Below are 16802 nucleotides of genomic sequence, written 5' to 3'. Positions count from 1 at the left end.
GTTTGTATGCCAACTTTGAAACAACTTAAGCCATCTTATATACATGAAAAGCCCTAAAAAATCAAGTAATACAGTATAAAGCATAATAATATAAACAGAAAGTTAAAACTGACCTTGAACCTGGTATTACTCAATCTCTAATTAATCCTTGAAAATATTTGTGGCTTTCTTAAACATTAATAGTATTGGAGATACCCAGATTGTTGGCGGGAAATCCTTCCAGAGGGAACACAAGACTTTGGGTATCTAGCCTGCTGTCTGGTTTCCAGAAAAAGCCCCAGTATCTTCAGCTACAATATAGGCAGCAAATATAGTTGATAAATAAAATTCAGTTAGAATGGACAATCCCTGAATGGCACTTTCAGTATGTCTAGTAGCTTTTAATGATGTTAAGCACCATGATGTGCAGTTTATAGTTTTTCTATGAGATGCTATATGTTGCTGCATGTTGTTTGTACTTGGCTGCAAGCTATGTCTTTTGCTAATAAGTAAGAGGGGAAAAAGAAGGGCCATGTTGAGGTGAATAGAAAAAGTTCTGATTTTCGTCTCATCCAGGTTGTTGCCTTGTTTGTCAAAATATATGTAGGATATTCAGCAATACAATTTCAGTTCCTGAAGCAGTGTAATTTGAACAGGCTAGGTTCAACTCAATAACCACAAAGGGCAAAACACAAGATCTAATCATTTCCTTGCAAATAAAACCCAGGTAATTCCAGTAGAGCTTAAATCCAGGTAAATTACTTAATGTAGCAAATTCATTTTGCCTCTGTGTAGTGTAAGGATTGAAAATGTTTCTATAACGCATCAGACATTTATAAGATTTAATATAAATATTAATTTTGGGTTTTTTGTATGTTTAACACAACATGTTTTGTCCCCAAGAATTAAAACCCTTTCTAGGTTAATCACTTTGTTCAGGGCGCCTGCCTCACTTGCACCTGTGTTTCTTTAGCTGACAAAACAGCTCCCTCCTCGAACTATTGGCTATCCATGGACTCTTGTCTTCAGTACTGCAAAGCATGGCATGAGCTTGAAGACTTTGTACAGAACTATGGCAGGATTAGACACACCCGTGCTGCTGGTTATCAAAGACAGCGATGGACAGGTATGGAAATTGCAATGGCCACTTTTTCTTTCCTTCGCTCCCCACTTTCCCCATAACAAGTCTTAAATTTAGCTAAGACTACTTAGCTATAACACAAGAAAGCTCAATGTTGTTTTAATTCCCCGCCCCACCCCCCAAAAAAGAAAACTTAGTCTAGCAGGCTGATCATAAAGATAGTGCAAAACACCTATAGCAGTTTAAATTAGCAACCTTCAAGCTGAACTCAAGCCCTGGTGGCTCTGTAGCTGTTGCCATATACGTCATTCCTGGCAATAATGCCAAAGTTATTTTCCACTGCCCTTCCTGTTGGTACTTTAAAAACAAAGTAACTTCACTGCAGTTCAATAGATTTAACTGAAGACTTGATTGCAAAAATGTGGAAGTGTTAACTATTTTTGTAGGGGGAAAAATTCAGATCAGTCTTTTACCACAAATGTGTTAATCTACAAAAGTATCAAGGGATTTGTTCCCTTTGCAATAAATATATAGATTCTTTTGCAGGCCTGGATACATTTTACACTTCCATAATAATATTTAATATTAGAGACATGGTGGGTTGATATAAATCAAGTAGGGGGTCACGGTGGCTCACATGGTAAGAACGCTGGACCTGCGCACTGCTGAGGTTGACGGCTCAATTCCCGTGAGCGAATACACCACATAGGGACAAGAAAAGGAACCTCCCCTGTTTGCCTACCGGCATTCAGGTGTCCTGTGGGTAAAGATGACACTGCCTGAAAAAAATCCTTTCACAGAGGCAGCCAGCCACCTCGGGATCCCTGGCTAACACGTGCCATACACTAATAAATAAAGTTTTTAGGAAGAGATAAATTGGACAAATAGTATAACCATTTAGAGAATTATTTAAGCTGTTTTGCTGCTACCACTTGACTTTATGTGTGTGTTTGTGTGTGTGTTTGAGAAGTCTGAACCCAATGCGGAATGGGAAATTTTAAGATAATTTTAACTCACGCAAGCAGAAACATTTTTGTTTTACATACAGAATCTTCCAGTTTCAGAGCTTGATGGATGCCTAAAAAGAGGGGTAGGGGAGAAATATTGGTACTTATTTTAGGAGAAAGCTTGTGGAGGAATATTAGATTTCAAATCTTTTCTCAAATGAAAGCAATCTTTATTATTTATCATCTCTTTTGCATCTTGGGATGGTTGACAAGATTGTGGAGAAAAGAGATGTACACAAAACCTGAAAGGAGGCTTCCTTTCAGAGGAACCCATAACCTGTTCCATGTGAATCCAAAATGCAAAACAGAAGTTACAGGAAAGCAAATTGTTGCTGTCTGTTAGAAATTAGGAGCAGTTCAGCAGTGAATCAGTGATGCAGCTTCTATTTCTTGGATGTGAGAGCCATAATGATGTAATGGTTAAAGTCACCAGGCTTGAAACCAGAAAACCATGAGTTCTTGTCCTGCCTTGGGCATCAAGCCAGCTGGGTTACTTTGAGCCTCTCAGTCCAAGGAAGAAGATAATGGGTAACCATTTCTGAACTATTGCCAAGAAAACTGCAGGGGCTTGTCCAGGCAGTGACCAGAAGGAAAGACTGATTTGAAGCTATCCATTCATGTGTGCGCAGGTGCACACAGAAACACATCTGTTGGATTTATTTACACAAAATGCTGCTCAGTCATCTGATGTTTCTGTTTGGAATTCTGCACTAAGCTGAGGGTTGAACTTGACACTAAATATCTCAGGCAAATTCTCTTTACTGTCACTATAATCACATCACACTATCGCTCAAACTCTTCTAGAGCGATTCTTTTAAGAACAGCCCACTGATTCATTTTTTAAAACTCTTCATGCTTAGCATTTTTTACTTTGGTAATTCAGCATTTATGCCTAAGACTCAAAAGCAAAAAGGAAGTGTATGGTTTGCAATGAATGAAAAGGGAGAGAGTAAGAGGAGTGAAAAGTCATTGTTCACATGAGACAAACAATAGCTGGCAATATTTGTTTGTTTGTTTGTTTGTTTGTTTATTGGATTTATATGCATTCCTGCATTACTTTTTTGCAACTCTTTCCTTAAATAAGTGGAAGGCATACTGAATCAGTCAAACTGGACTGACTGACTTGACTATCTGATAACCTGTTGAGAAAACAAGCGCAATCACACTGTGCTGACCCTGTTCTGATTACTTTTTATCTAAACGCACTTTCCCACCTGACACGTTTGCCCCAAGAACATTGGAAAAGCTGATTTGGCAAGAACAGAGCAAACATTAGAGATGGCAGCCAGCTACAGCTTGTCCAAATGTTTGTGCTAAGAATTACCTCTCCTTAAAGGAGTTTTCTGCTCTTATGTTTGCTGAATTAACTGCCATCTGGAAGCCTTTTAAATATTTTAGTAGATCTTTTTCGTCTACAACAAAAATGTTCCATTAAATACCTTGCTGAAGTTATGGCTTAGTTCAACCTGAGAGTTGCTTGTGCTTTGAACTTCTTGGAATGAGTAGAATTAATTCCTGATAATTCCAATTAATCTAATCATGTTCATGGGATAGGTTTCCTATATATTGTGCACAAAAGCAGTGGAAATGTCATGCTTTCTCTGGACTATTTTTATTCTTTTCTTTAGATTTTTGGAGCTCTCGCTTCTGAACCTTTTAAAGTGAGTGATGGGTTTTATGGCACAGGAGAAACATTTCTTTTTACATTCTGCCCAGAATTTGAGGTAAGTGCTTAGAAAAAAATACCTAAATAATTTAGATAATATATGCAAGATTACATTATTTATGAATCTAACCATTTTATGTTGCAATGAAATTATTTAAATTCCAGTTAAAAATAAGCAGAATCACATTTTGAATAGTGAGACCTATTGTTTAGAATTTAGATTGCAATTGCAATGAAGGGTCACCTTACATTTTCCCATGAATTAATTTTCCAATGTAAAAGCTGTTATAAACAAACATACACAGCCACAAAATCAATAAAGAATGATGATGAACACTACAAAACAATTACTGGTAAACATTCATAAATCCGCTCTTATCAGAACATCAGAGTTTCTATAAATTACTAAAGAGAAATAAGGTTTACTTCATGATTCACTGAATTTAGTGGACAGGGATAGACATTCAGGTGATAGATAGAATTTCAATATATTGAAATAAGTTTAGTTAGCTATCACAGAGAATAAGGGCATTCTTTATTGTAGCATTTTAACAATAAAGTTTCTGGATTTTTCTGAAGCAGAAATTGATAATGATGTCTTATGATGTATGTTTGTTGTTCTTTTAGCCATAATTTCCTTTCATCTGTGTTTGTCTGTCTTCATTTATTTTCCTAACCATTAGGTCTTCAAATGGACTGGAGACAATATGTTTTTTCTTAAAGGAGATATGGATGCCTTGGCTTTTGGTGGTGGAGGGTTAGTAGTTCTTTATCATTTTTGTTCATTCTGATAAAATGTTCTGATGCAACATTAGTGTGCTGTTATACTCTGATATTCCTTATATAGAGATTCCAAGTATCTCCATGCCCACATTGTTTGCTTTATGGCAGCCTCCTGCCAATTTTGGCTTTTTTTTTTTCTGAACAAGTCTGAAAGGCCATCTTTTCGTTTTTAAAATAAGGCAGTGAACATACCAATATTTCTTTCCTCTCCTATTTTTCCCACCAAAAATAACCCTGTGAGATAAATTGGGCTGAGAGAGGGGAGTGGTCCAAAATCTCCCAGCACATTATGCCTAAGGTGAGGACTAGAACTCATTTTTTCCTATTTTCTAAGTCATCACTGTCACCATTAATCCAGATTGGCTCTTACTTGATTTAGTTTGTCTGTCTTGGTTATTAGCAAAGGTAAAAGCATTTTTTTAAAATCGGTTAGATAAAAAAGGTAGATAGAACCCAGTTTTTAATGCAAAGCCAAAATGTGCTTTTCTTGGCCCAATTTCTGTTCAGCCGACAGTCTTGTGGCTTAAATGTGACTAACCACAAAGAAGATAAAGTTCTTGATTTTATTCATTTATTACAACATTTCCATGGCAGACCTAGTTTGCATTTGTGCATGCATCTTTATTCTACTCAATACAGTACGCCATGCTAATATGAGACTGTTGGATCCGGGCTGAACAAGTCCAGGTAACCCTAGATCCCAGGTTTAGGTTTTGTTTATCTCCTCGTTGCTGTTTTATCATTTATATCAAATATACTGGAATAAAGATGTCATCATCTCAACTTCTAACCAAATTGTTAAAGGTGCTCACTGCTTCTACCTTGACTGTTTAATTTAAAAGCAATCTAAAGCTTTCAAATTAGGGGGGGAAATTGAAGGAAAATGTATGGATTTAAAATGTGACCTACATTTGAATACAGCAATGGGAAGAAAATTATTTTTAATATCTGGCAAACTAATTCTCTTCACACTGCAGGGGTGAATTTGCTTTATGGCTTGATGGAGATCTCTATCACGGAAGAAGTAACTCTTGTAAAACCTTTGGGAATCGCATACTTTCTAAGAAAGAAGACTTCATTATACAAGACATTGAAATTTGGGCCTTTGAATAAGTATAAACTGTTAAATACTACAAAAGTTTGTCCCAAACCTGATACTGATCAATGCAGCTCAGAAAGCCCTTAAAGCAATATAATGTAGCTTGTTTTGCAATGCCTTTCTACATTTTCTGCATGACCATCAACATGTCTTTCACATCAATATATTGGAGTGCAAACTGACTGTTCAGATTTTATTTTCATTTTTGAAAGTTACAGAGCTTTCAAACCATAATTGATTATTTCTTTATGAGAGCCAGGTTTTTATCATGTCATTCACATATCCATTTGTTTGTTCTCATTCTCACAATTCAGAAATTTTCTTTACTTCTGTTTAACCATTTCACTGAAGCAACATTTAAGCAACATGAAATCTAATTGAGTTATACTGTATGTACTTAGCCTAAGTAATATGTGGAAGAGATGTTCATAATTTACCAACAGTGATCAGTTTTGGCTGTTTATTTCAATCAAATATCACCACATCTTTAATCATATGTCATGAATTGGTATCTGTAGTATTTTACTGTTGAAACATAGCTGCCCTATTGATTGTATTGAAGCGTTTTGCACATGCCATTAAATGATCTGCAGGCTTGGGACAAATGCTGGGCAAGGATTCAGCTACGTGATCAAGATATAAAATACAGCAATGAGCAACTGGAAAAGTAAACATAATGCAGTGAGTAATTCATAGTACATATAATACCTTCTTATTGCTAAAGCTATGAAACAGACACATTTTTTCCAAACAGCATATAATATGCATCAAATTTATGCGTGTGTGTCTGTGTGTATATCTACATATGCACACATACACATAACACACCACTCTGTTTTATAGTTCTTCTGTTGTAGCCTTGTACCACATCATCTCCAACAATTGCTCCTGTCCAAAACAGAAAACAAAATAGGTGTGGTGTTTTTCTCTTCTTTTGAGTGGATCTGTGTTGTAAAACTGCAATTTGCACCAGCTCTGATGCAATGGGGTAATGTACTCTAGATAGACATCATAACTCAGTAGATGTGTTAATATGCAAAATTTACTGTTCTGTGACCTCATGCAAAAAGAAAAAAAAAGAAAAAAAAGTAATAGTAAATCAGTAGCTCTTGTCCACTTTTGTAGAAAAACTAAAAAGCCATTGTGGCAATAACAACAGTTGTTTCAAAGCTTATATTCTATGTTTATGCAAAAGAAAAATAATTTAAAAATGCTGTTAACTGTGACAGTGAATGACTTTGTGCTGAAATCTCAGCTATTCTATTTCAAATGAATATTGTACATATTAACTTGTACATTAATGTTTAAAAGTAGTTTTTGTTATTTTAGAGAGGGGGGAGTATTGATTGACGGGTTGCTTCTAGCACTTTAAATTATTCTAGCAATGGAATAAAAAGCCAAATGGCTTAGCTCAAATAATTAGCTATAGTTGTATAGAATGTTACTAATATAAGTTGTTTCAGAATTATCTGGGGAATGCTTACTGCTGTGGTAATGGAAAAGAGAATATTTTATCCTATAATATGCTCATGCTTTATATTGCTAAAAAAGATACACAGCATTGTTTTCTGTCTCAATGTATAGCTCTTTATTCCTATTAGTAGAATATATGTAGATTCAATGTTTACAGACAAAAGGAAGTGTAAATAAATTAAAATCGCTCCCCCCTCCCACTTTTGGTCTTCCACAGCAGTGTTATTGTCTTTGTGGGTTCACTAAATAAACAATCCTGTGATGGATTTAAAATACTATAAGATAATAGTGATATAAAGCAAATAAATCTAAATTCATGTAATTAAACTTGAGTTGGGCTTTATTTAGACATACAACCATTTTGTAATTAACATTCAGGTTGAAAGCCTTGGATCATAGCCAAAATACTAGTAGTGTTGAACCATGTTCCTGCGAAAAATTTCTGATAAGAAATCGGATGTTTTTAAATATTGTTACAGAGCTCTTTATTAATCAATAATACACTTTGACATGTGGTGTGGGAGTTGCTTCCAAAATGTTCATTACATCTGTATAGAAATTTCAATATACAATACATACTACCATTTGCCAGGGAAGGCAGTCCATACCCATATCACCTTCCTTCCAGTAAGAAAAATCAAAGTGAGCTACTGCAGCTATAAAGTAGAATTAGAATCCTTAAGCTTCAGGAAACATTATAAATGCTACTAACATTGATTCAAAAAAAAAAAATAAGTTATTACATTAGTATTAAAAAAAATCTCAAAAAAGTAATTATATTTATTTAATTCTTTTTCATTCATTCCATTGTATCAACTGAATTTGCAGTTCATTTCACTTCTTGTTAATATAAATAAGATTTTGAAATGGATCACATTCATATATTTGACAGAAACATTTAATATCTACAGGTTAATTTAGACCAATAAATAGTATAAACTGCTCAGTGAACTTTCATTATCCAAATCTTGAAAAATAATTAGCAGACATAAAAACATAAAATAATATCCTTGTCCTAGGAAAGCATTTTTTTTTAAATTACATTTTTTCAAACTTGATTTATTTTATCTAATTGGTAAGGTAAATCAAGCTTTTATTCTCAGTTTATGGATGCAGGAAAGTTTATTGATTACATGTAAAATGTTATTTGCTTGTAACAAACCTCCTTTATAATGCTATTAATATTTCACAGCACAAGATTTCTTCTAAGAATCATATTTTGATACTTGACTTAAAAAATATTCAAAAGCTATATATACATGCATGCACATATACTGATATTTGAGTAGCAACTTTTATAATAAATTTACCATCGACTCAACACAAAATCATATATCTTTTTCTTCTGTAAGAAGATGCAGGATCTTTCACTTTGAAAGACAAGATACCATATCAAAATGCAATTCTTTTCAACAGCTGATAGCATTAAGAAAACAATATGGTTCATCTAAGCCTGGGACCCCCAGTTGGCTCCCAAAGATACCTGACTTAATATCTCAAAGGTTCTGTTTTTTTCAACTAGTAACTTTTTACATTTTAAATTAATTTTAAAAAATGTGAAGGTATATTGTAATGCAAAATTGTATCTTCCAGGATCATTATCATTAAGCTATCATAGTAGATAAAAATGACAGAGAATTGTAACTCAGGAGCCTTCTCAGAAAAAAAAATACTGTTCATTAAAGAGAGGATATAAATTATATTCTGTTTGAGTAGGTGCTAGAGAAGGTGAGAAATGTGGTAAATTAATTATTTACAGGTGGGTATATTCCCATGGCAGCCATTTTGAGAATAGATAATCTCTGAACACCCACAAGAAGTTTGGAAATTATCCAGTGTGCCCCTAACTCAAAAAAATGGGATCCTCTGATCTGAAAGCTACTTTACACATCTTTTAAGAAATGACAATCAGATTTATTATAAAGTATTATTGTTGTAACTTCATATGTCCAGGTACCTCACCATGTTTTAAAGCAAATTTAATGAGCTCATGTTGTCAAAATAAATTTCTGAAATGTTGGGGTGTAACATTAAATACAATCACTTAATGTACCCTTAATGTAAGGCTGGCAGTAATTTAAGCAACAGTTGGCAAGGTGCTGTCCAAAATGGTCACAGGAACTGTGGAGTTTATTAACTTCACAAATTTCCCCAAAAGGAATTCACTACACTAAACAAGGGCACTGACTTAACAATCCATCAGTACAAAATAGGAAAAGTATGAAATTTTCCTCATTTTTCCTAAGAGGAAAAGTAGCAATAGCCATAGCACTTAGACTTATATACTGTTTCACAGTGCTTCACAGCCTTTCTAAGTAGTTTACAGAGTCAGCATATTGCCCCCAACAAGCTGGCTCCTCATTTTACTGACCTCAGAAGGATAGAAGGCCTGAGTCAACCTTGAGCCTGGTGACATTCGAACTGCCAAACTGCTGGCAATTAGCAGTCAGCAGAAGTAGCCTGCAGTACTGCATTCTAACCACTGCGCCACTACAGTTCTTCAGTAGGGCTGAACTTGGACTTGTATATTTTTTTTTGGGGGGGGGGGGCTTCATTTTTTAATCTTTCTCCATGGGTGCTTTAAACTTTTTATCTGTCATTTTATCTGCTGGAGGTCCTCTACAAACAAAAAGTGAACTGGGATTGATGAACGCAAAAGACGGAGCAATGACATCAACATCCTGAGTTGCCTCCTGCTTCCAGTGCTAACCAGATCTCTGAAAAATCCCCAAGTGTCTTAATAAACATCTGATCCATAAAGCAGCTGAAGTGAACCATCTTCTATATCTTCATTATTTATATAGAAATCTTACCAAACATAGTTAAATCAGATACTACCAGTACTGGCAGAACAATCTATGTACTTTATAAACAATAACATAGAGATGGAATAATATGGAGATACTATTGTTAAATATTAATAGATAAGTTCTGAGTGCCGATGAAAGCTTTGACATCTGTCAATCTTTCTGATAAACCTTTTGATAAAACATTCTGAATACAAGGATGCCCTTTGGCTTATCCTGTGAGGAAAACGACCTTATTCTAACAAAGTTATTAGAACGGCATCATCCCGGCCTTGCCACAACATTTCTCCTTCAAAGTCTAGCATTCCATGTTTTCTGGCCCTCAGGAGTATTCCAACCACTTTATCTGAAATGTGAACGTATCTGTCAAAGAGGTCACCAAAAGTGACTTGGATCTTGCCATCACGTCGTAGCTGAGCCATTGTTCTGATGATGAAACACATGTCTCTCATCTCCCGGTGGATATGACCCTCTGCTCTCTTGGCCCGTTCTGCTGTCTTTGTGCCTTCTTTAGGATGTCCATAGCCCTCATCTCCTTTGTGCAGACGGGTGGCCATAGCGAGCTCATAGTCAAACTCCTCGCTGAAAGGGTTGAGTTTCTGAATGGTCACATGTTCATCAGCCCACTCTTCCCATCGCCCCTTTAGATTGTAGACAGGACTGAAATTCTTAGACAACTTGAGATTTTTATTCTTGCTGCAGGAAAAAAAAAAGGAAGAAAAAAAAACTGCTGAATAAGACGAGGCTTTAGTGAAATATTTTGGTGTTCATTAATCTGATTTAGACCACAAACCACTAGGTGGCATGTTATCACTAATTCTAAATCACTTTATTTCCTTTGACTGTTTGCTGCCTCTTACCTGAAAATAAAAGCTGCTACTTTGGATTAGATCCATTCATTTTAATTTATGTAAGGGAAAATAACACCACTCAATTACATCTGCATGGCATGATTTGCTAAAAGAGCTGAAAGAAATAAGGACAGAGAGATTCCCTGGTCAATCTGGTCCAGCAGGCTGTTCTCACAGTGGCCAACCAAATGCACAAGGAAGCCTTCAGATGCCTTCACAAGTAGTTCCACACTCATCAAATAGGAATTGATTACCATAATATCCATAAACTGGTCTATTCTTTTTTGAAGACAGGCTGGTAGCCATCACCACATTTCATGATAGTGAATTCCAAAGCTAAATTACCTCTTAATTTTAAATAAAATATCCTTTTATTTTTTCCTGATTTTCCAGGATTCAATTTCATTGGGTGACCTCAGTTTCTTTTTCTCCACCTTATTCACTCCATGCATAATTTTATACACCTTGATCATGCAGGTGGTTTTTTTAAAAAAATTAAAATGCCCAAATATCACATTTCTCATATGGAAACTGTTCCAGATAATCATCTTAATTGTCTTCTGGATCTTCTCTAATTCTATTATATTCTTTTTGAGCTATGGCATCTAGAAGGATAAAGAGCTGTTTTAAACATTAAAACACATATTTTGGAAAGCCCAGCACAACTTCTTCAAAGTCTCCCTAGAAATGCTTGGGTGTGCATAAAGTCCCCTTTTCGCTTCTCTGACTATCCTGTTGGAAGAGTCTTCAAAGAAGATGACAAATTAAAATTTCTGGCTGCAAACTACAAGCGATATTAGACTCATGAATGCTTTGAAATAATTGGGAACAAATTGGCTTAGAGCTTACACTGCTATTTATGAAAGCAAACTATTAGGTTTTTTTAAAGACTTCAGCATGTGCCTAAAAATAGATTTGTCTGCTTTAAAAGTTATATTAATTTTAATTAGTTCACTCCTTACAGGAGCAGAAGCCAAAAACTGAAAAAGCAAGGGACTAAAAGCTTTACTGGTAAGGAAAAGCAGCACTGAAAAAAAAAGTCTTGCATATGTTTGTCTATACTTTTTTGTTTAGTCTTAGATTTTGGGGGGGCATTAAGCTTGAATTCTTAGAACTTATTCAACACAGTCTGTGTCTTAAGAAACTCACTTCTCAGAGAGTCTCTAGCCAAGATTGACAAGAAACTCATACTTCCTCTTCTCTTGATTCCCATCTTCTGATTCTCATTAGAAGTGAACAGTAGTTGTGTTTATGGACTTCTTAGAAATCACTATGGTATTCTCAATCTATTACTTTTGCAGAATGTACATTTTGGGATTGTTCGGTAGCATGAAGGTTCTATGGTATTTAGATACAACAGGCTAATCACATGTAGCTTAGTTATTCAGCTGATTAACTAAATTAGGATTCTTCTATATTTGATCTTATCCAGAATTCTCTGCCTGAGCTGTACCTTGTCTGTTGGCACCCCCAAACTTAACAGTAAACTGGCATGTATTGCTATTGCACCTCATCTTCCACTTGTCCACAAAGGTTTGTGGGGTAAAATATTGGGGACAAAATGTTACCTTTAAGCAAGATAGTGATCCATATCCTTGTCTTGCTGAGGCCTACCACCCTACCGGGAAACTAATTGTCAAACAAATTGCAAAAGAATATCATTAACCAGGCATGACACTAGTCATTCCTATACTTCTTCTTTATATCTTCAAGGACAATAACACACTTTAAATATATTTTGAATGAGTAACCAGGATGGCTGTCCACTCACTAAAAATCACAATTTATCATCCCTTTTAGACAGCTTGGCATGCTAACAAATGTCTTTTATTCTGGATACTTTGAGAAATCTGCCTCCAAAGCATTTAAATTACTTCTTGGCTCCCGGTACAAGTACAGAAATATTGATCTCTCTGAACATAGCCAAATTTGTTTCCCCATCAATATGGAAATGTCAGAGACAGAGATGAAGAGCACAAGGTTGGGTGGGGTCAAGCTGACCTCAGTCTCCTCCTCTGACTCCAGGTTTCTATAAAGCATGTGACATAGCTTTCGTCCCTTTCTGCTATCAGTTATTGTATCAGTGAGATAGGAGGCAAAGAAAGGAAAGGAAAAAAAGAAATAATGAATGAATGAATGAGAAAGAAAAGAGGGAGGAGACAAAATGGAAAGTAAAGAAGGAAAAGAAGAAAAAAGAAAAAAGGGAAGGAGAAAGGGAAAGAAAGAAAGGGAAAGGAAGGAGAAGGAAAGAAAGAGAAAGAAATAAAAAGAAAATTTCAATTAGTATTTTAATCCATTCAAGTGAAACACTATCATTCCCTTTCCATTTTACTTGCCTTTATAGTGAGCTAAATTAGCACTGCTGTTTCCCAGAAGAATTATTTACTGTTATAATTCTTGCTTTTCCTATCTTGAAACCACAAGCATTTGACTCAAATAAAAGGATTCAGATATACTATAGCATGTAGTTAGTGTTTGTGTGTGTGTGTGTACATAGTAACTTTCTCCATCGAGTCTCATTCAAATTCCTAAATGAGAGTATGTTTTGGGGGGTTTTTTAAAGGAGAAAAGGACTCCTGTGAAATTATCCTGGTAGATTTCTGATATTTAATTGTAGGATAGTAAGTTTAGAATGCCCTACCATTTGCAACTGATTCTCTGCCTGATGTCTGCATTTCCTGGCTCCTATGCTTCAATTAAATCTTGTTTAAATTAAAACAAGCAACCTATTACAGATGTAAAAAAATCAAGATGGTAGTGACATCTGGTTGACTGAAGCTTCCCCCCCCCCTTTTAATGTTTATCATGTGGGTGTTGCATGGAAAATGGACAGGGTGGGTGCAGATGCATCCCTCAAACATGGGTGATTTTAAAGAGATATGTCAGGCAAACAGAAGAGAAAGACCAGTTTCAATGGTCTTTTTCTGCCTCGGCAACCAGGGAGGCTTTTGATCAATGGAAATGTGTACTGGAAGACCACACAAGCTCTGACATCACCGCCACCTTCAACAATACAATAAACTAAAAAACACCACCAAGAGAAATTAAAAACAATATTCAAGCAATCACAGAATAAAGAAGCTCTTTATTACTAGCACTTTCATTCAAAGCTGAAAGGATTATATTTCAATCTGTTTGTTTTGGGCGGGGGGGGGGGGGGGGGGGCAACTGCACTTGAGTGACCAGCAGGCATAGACAGCTGGGGAGGAAAGAAATGAATAGCCCTCATCTCTTTCCAAGCAACTCAAAGCCATTTCCAACCACTTGGAAGTAACTCCAAGAATTACAGGTTAAATATAGTTCAACCCATAGGTGGTGACCAGTGAGAGTCAGAAAATTACTGGTACTCAATAAACAAAACTTGTATAGTTTTTTTTTTAAAGTTACAATTCATATGCTAATTCACCTTTCTTCAGAACTACTTTTTTTGTTAGATGCTTACAATAGATAGAGAGACAGAGAGAAAATAGGTAGATGAATAGGTAGGTTTTATGGACATTTAATAACTGAAATAATATATTTGAATTCTACAACTATTTTGAAACATAAAAGTCTATGCAGAAAACAGTTTTCAAAGCAGTAAGAGAACAAAATGGCTCAAAACAAGTCTTCAAACTCAACCACTTAAAAGTTCAGAGTGTAGGCTATTTTTCCCCCCCTCAAATTACACTTCTACTTCAGAGGTGTCAAACTGGCGGCCTGCGGGCCAGATGCGTCATGCGCAGGCCACGCCCACCCTAGCTCTGCGAAGGGAAAAAATATGAAACGTTGCGTGACAGCAACATGACAACATCAGTATGATACCCTTGTTCTACTTGGATCTCCAGAGGAAAATATTTCAAAGGTGGTTTACAAAAACTATGCTCAAGAAAATACAAATGACAAATACATTATAAAAAGAACAAAAGATAAATTCATTATCTGTGGACAAACTATATATATCTACATATATATAAATATACATATATATATATAAATGTGTGTGTGTGTGTGAATGTATGTACTTGTTTTCTGGAGAGCCCCAGTAAGATTTGACCTTATTAAAAGATTAGAAAGGTCCATATGATCCGGCTAATGATTTCTTACATCACTGCAATGATTGCATTTTATTTTTAGTGGGTAATTCGTGCTAACCTGGACCAGTTTCCTGTTAACTTGAATGAACCTTTGCTAGCACTGATACATGCTAAACCTCATCTGTTTAGAAATATTTGTGAACTATCAATGAAGCCATTGGACTTTGGGGAAACTTTCAACTGAAAGGACTCCCAATGAAACTCTGCTCTCAAACTCAGTAGGATACTGTCTCTGTCTTGCTATAGTTGCTCCTTATTTTCTGGAATGCAGATCATCACCTGTTAACGTATAGAAGACCCTCACATTCATCAACCTTTTTTTTTACCATTATCTGCTAGTTTGCTAGATAGATTGAATGAGTTAGCAGATTGGCCATGGTTATTGACATGATATCTTATACAATAATGTATGAAAATGGACATTGGTTGCTCTGATAGTTTTGCACCATTTTGAAAACATAGGAATGGCCCTAAAAATAAAGGTTCCCTTTGCACATATGTGCTAGTCATTCCCTAGGGGCAGTGCTCATCTCTGTTTCAAAGCCAAAGAGCCAGCGCTGTCCGAAGCAGTGAGAAAATCAGGCAAAACACTGCATGATCACTTCACTCATTAGCACCTCATTAGGGCTCAAAAAAAAACTTCAAAAAAGCTACAATCAGAGTATAAGATGCTCCCAAATTTTCAGCCTCTTTTAGTGGGGGGGGATGCATCTTATACTCCAAAATCTACGGTAGTTGTGCTCTGGTTGTACTAACCAGGAAGCACTAACGTGCTATACAAAAGCATTTTCTTATAACAAGACAATTTTGGGGAATACAATAATTACTTACTGTGAGGCCATGGGATGTTTTATCCTCACCACAGTCTGTATTTCTTGGATATTATGATCCCTGTCTAATCCATCCTCTGTGTCTTCACCATAGCCACTATCTTCTGTATCCAAGCTGTTGCTGCGAGAGTCCTGTAGTTCTTCTTGTTCCAAACGTTTCCATCCCTTGGTCATCTCTGATACCAAATTAGAACACTTTCTCCTTCTTGTAGGAGACATTTTATTACTAAGGATTTGATCAATATTTGTAGGGTCATTGCTGATCTTTCCTGTCTCCGCAAATTCGTCTTGTTCATATTTGTTGCTGAGAAGACCAATGTCACTACTTCTTTCAGAGAGTGACCTTATTACACTTTTGGTAACTTCTTTACTTCTAATATTAAACTTCTCCAGAGTTTCTGTTGACTCGTTTGGACTTTGTTCTCCATCTTTGTCTGACACTTGCTGTTCTGAGGGAAGCTCTCTCTCAGTTTTTGACTGATCTGTCTTGAAAGTCGGTGAATGTTTCGGAGGTGTCCATTCTCTTGGGTCATTTGGTGGTTTGTCTTCATTGGGAACCCATCCACTAGGTTCCTGAGCTTGCTTGGTGTTGTGTTCAGTTGCCCACTGCTGCCAACCTTTCGCCAAGCCGATAACCAAGCTAGCCAATCGGATTTTTTTGATGGCCCTCTTGGCAGGTGTGGTACACAAGTGTTCTTCTGGTGGCATGGCTTTGTCTATGGTTTACCAACGTTTGCTTGTCTTAAAACTCAGTTCAGATGGTCTTGTAGCAAATAACAGGCAGGGAAGAATTGTGGAGATTTAAATAGATAGAAGGGTGGGCCGCACGAAGCTAGAAAGTATGTGAAACATTTCTCACATAGAAAGAGTCACCTTATTCTGCCAGTGATCTTTTTTTAAAAAGGCCCAGCTTGTATTTCACCACAGCAGTTGGGACACTTGATATAAGTAAATATGACTGATGTAGTTCTCTCATGTCCCAGATGCAGCTGTGATGGAAATTAACAGAGGCATCTCATGCATTTAGTTTGACAGTGGAACATGTTCATCCTTTGCCTTACTAAAGAAACGGTCCTTGCCTAATTCGATAGTTTCTCTTTGCTGACTTCAGAAAAGCCAGAGAGAGCATTTGGAATCACAATTCAAGAGG

At 36.1% G+C, this 16802-nt stretch overlaps 2 protein-coding genes across 6 annotated transcripts in view; one reads left to right on the top strand and one right to left on the bottom strand.

Annotated features, from left to right (window-relative positions):
• Window positions 1-6057, top strand: part of OXR1 (oxidation resistance 1) — a 216950-nt gene extending 210893 nt beyond the window's left edge. For all 5 annotated transcript variants that reach the window (XM_087706778.1, XM_087706779.1, XM_087706776.1 and 2 more), the window contains 4 exons: window positions 953-1105; window positions 3696-3791; window positions 4417-4490; window positions 5494-6057. In XM_087706778.1, the coding sequence (XP_087562904.1) occupies window positions 953-1105; window positions 3696-3791; window positions 4417-4490; window positions 5494-5629 (459 nt within the window). In that variant the 3' untranslated portion in view covers window positions 5630-6057. The remainder of the gene's footprint in view (window positions 1-952; window positions 1106-3695; window positions 3792-4416; window positions 4491-5493) is intronic.
• Window positions 6058-9630: 3573 nt separating this feature from the next.
• ABRA (actin binding Rho activating protein) lies at window positions 9631-16484 on the bottom strand. The gene is made up of 2 exons (XM_087706782.1): window positions 15654-16484; window positions 9631-10591 (listed from the first exon to the last, which is right to left on the bottom strand). Exons 1-2 carry the CDS (start codon window positions 16358-16360, stop codon window positions 10129-10131), a joined length of 1170 nt encoding a protein of 389 aa, XP_087562908.1. The 5' UTR covers window positions 16361-16484; the 3' UTR covers window positions 9631-10128.
• Between the last annotated feature and the right edge of the window lie 318 nt (window positions 16485-16802).

Source organism: Thamnophis sirtalis, unplaced genomic scaffold (assembly GCF_051295495.1).
Source record: "Thamnophis sirtalis isolate CommonGarterSnake01/CBP01778 unplaced genomic scaffold, rThaSir2_p1.2 scaffold_2, whole genome shotgun sequence".
Taxonomy (NCBI): Eukaryota; Metazoa; Chordata; class Lepidosauria; order Squamata; family Natricidae; genus Thamnophis; species Thamnophis sirtalis.
Note: the sequence above shows the minus strand (reverse complement) of the source record. Positions and strands in the feature narration are given on the sequence as shown.

Excerpts from the sequence above, each read along its gene's own strand:
- ABRA (XM_087706782.1), bottom strand. The coding sequence starts at position 16,360 with ATGCCACCAGAAGAACACTTGTGTACCACACCTGCCAAGAGGGCCATC. Across the intron at positions 10,592-15,653 it reads AAACATCCCATGGCCTCACA|CAAGAATAAAAATCTCAAGT; the intron begins GTAAGTAATTAT and ends TTTTTCCTGCAG.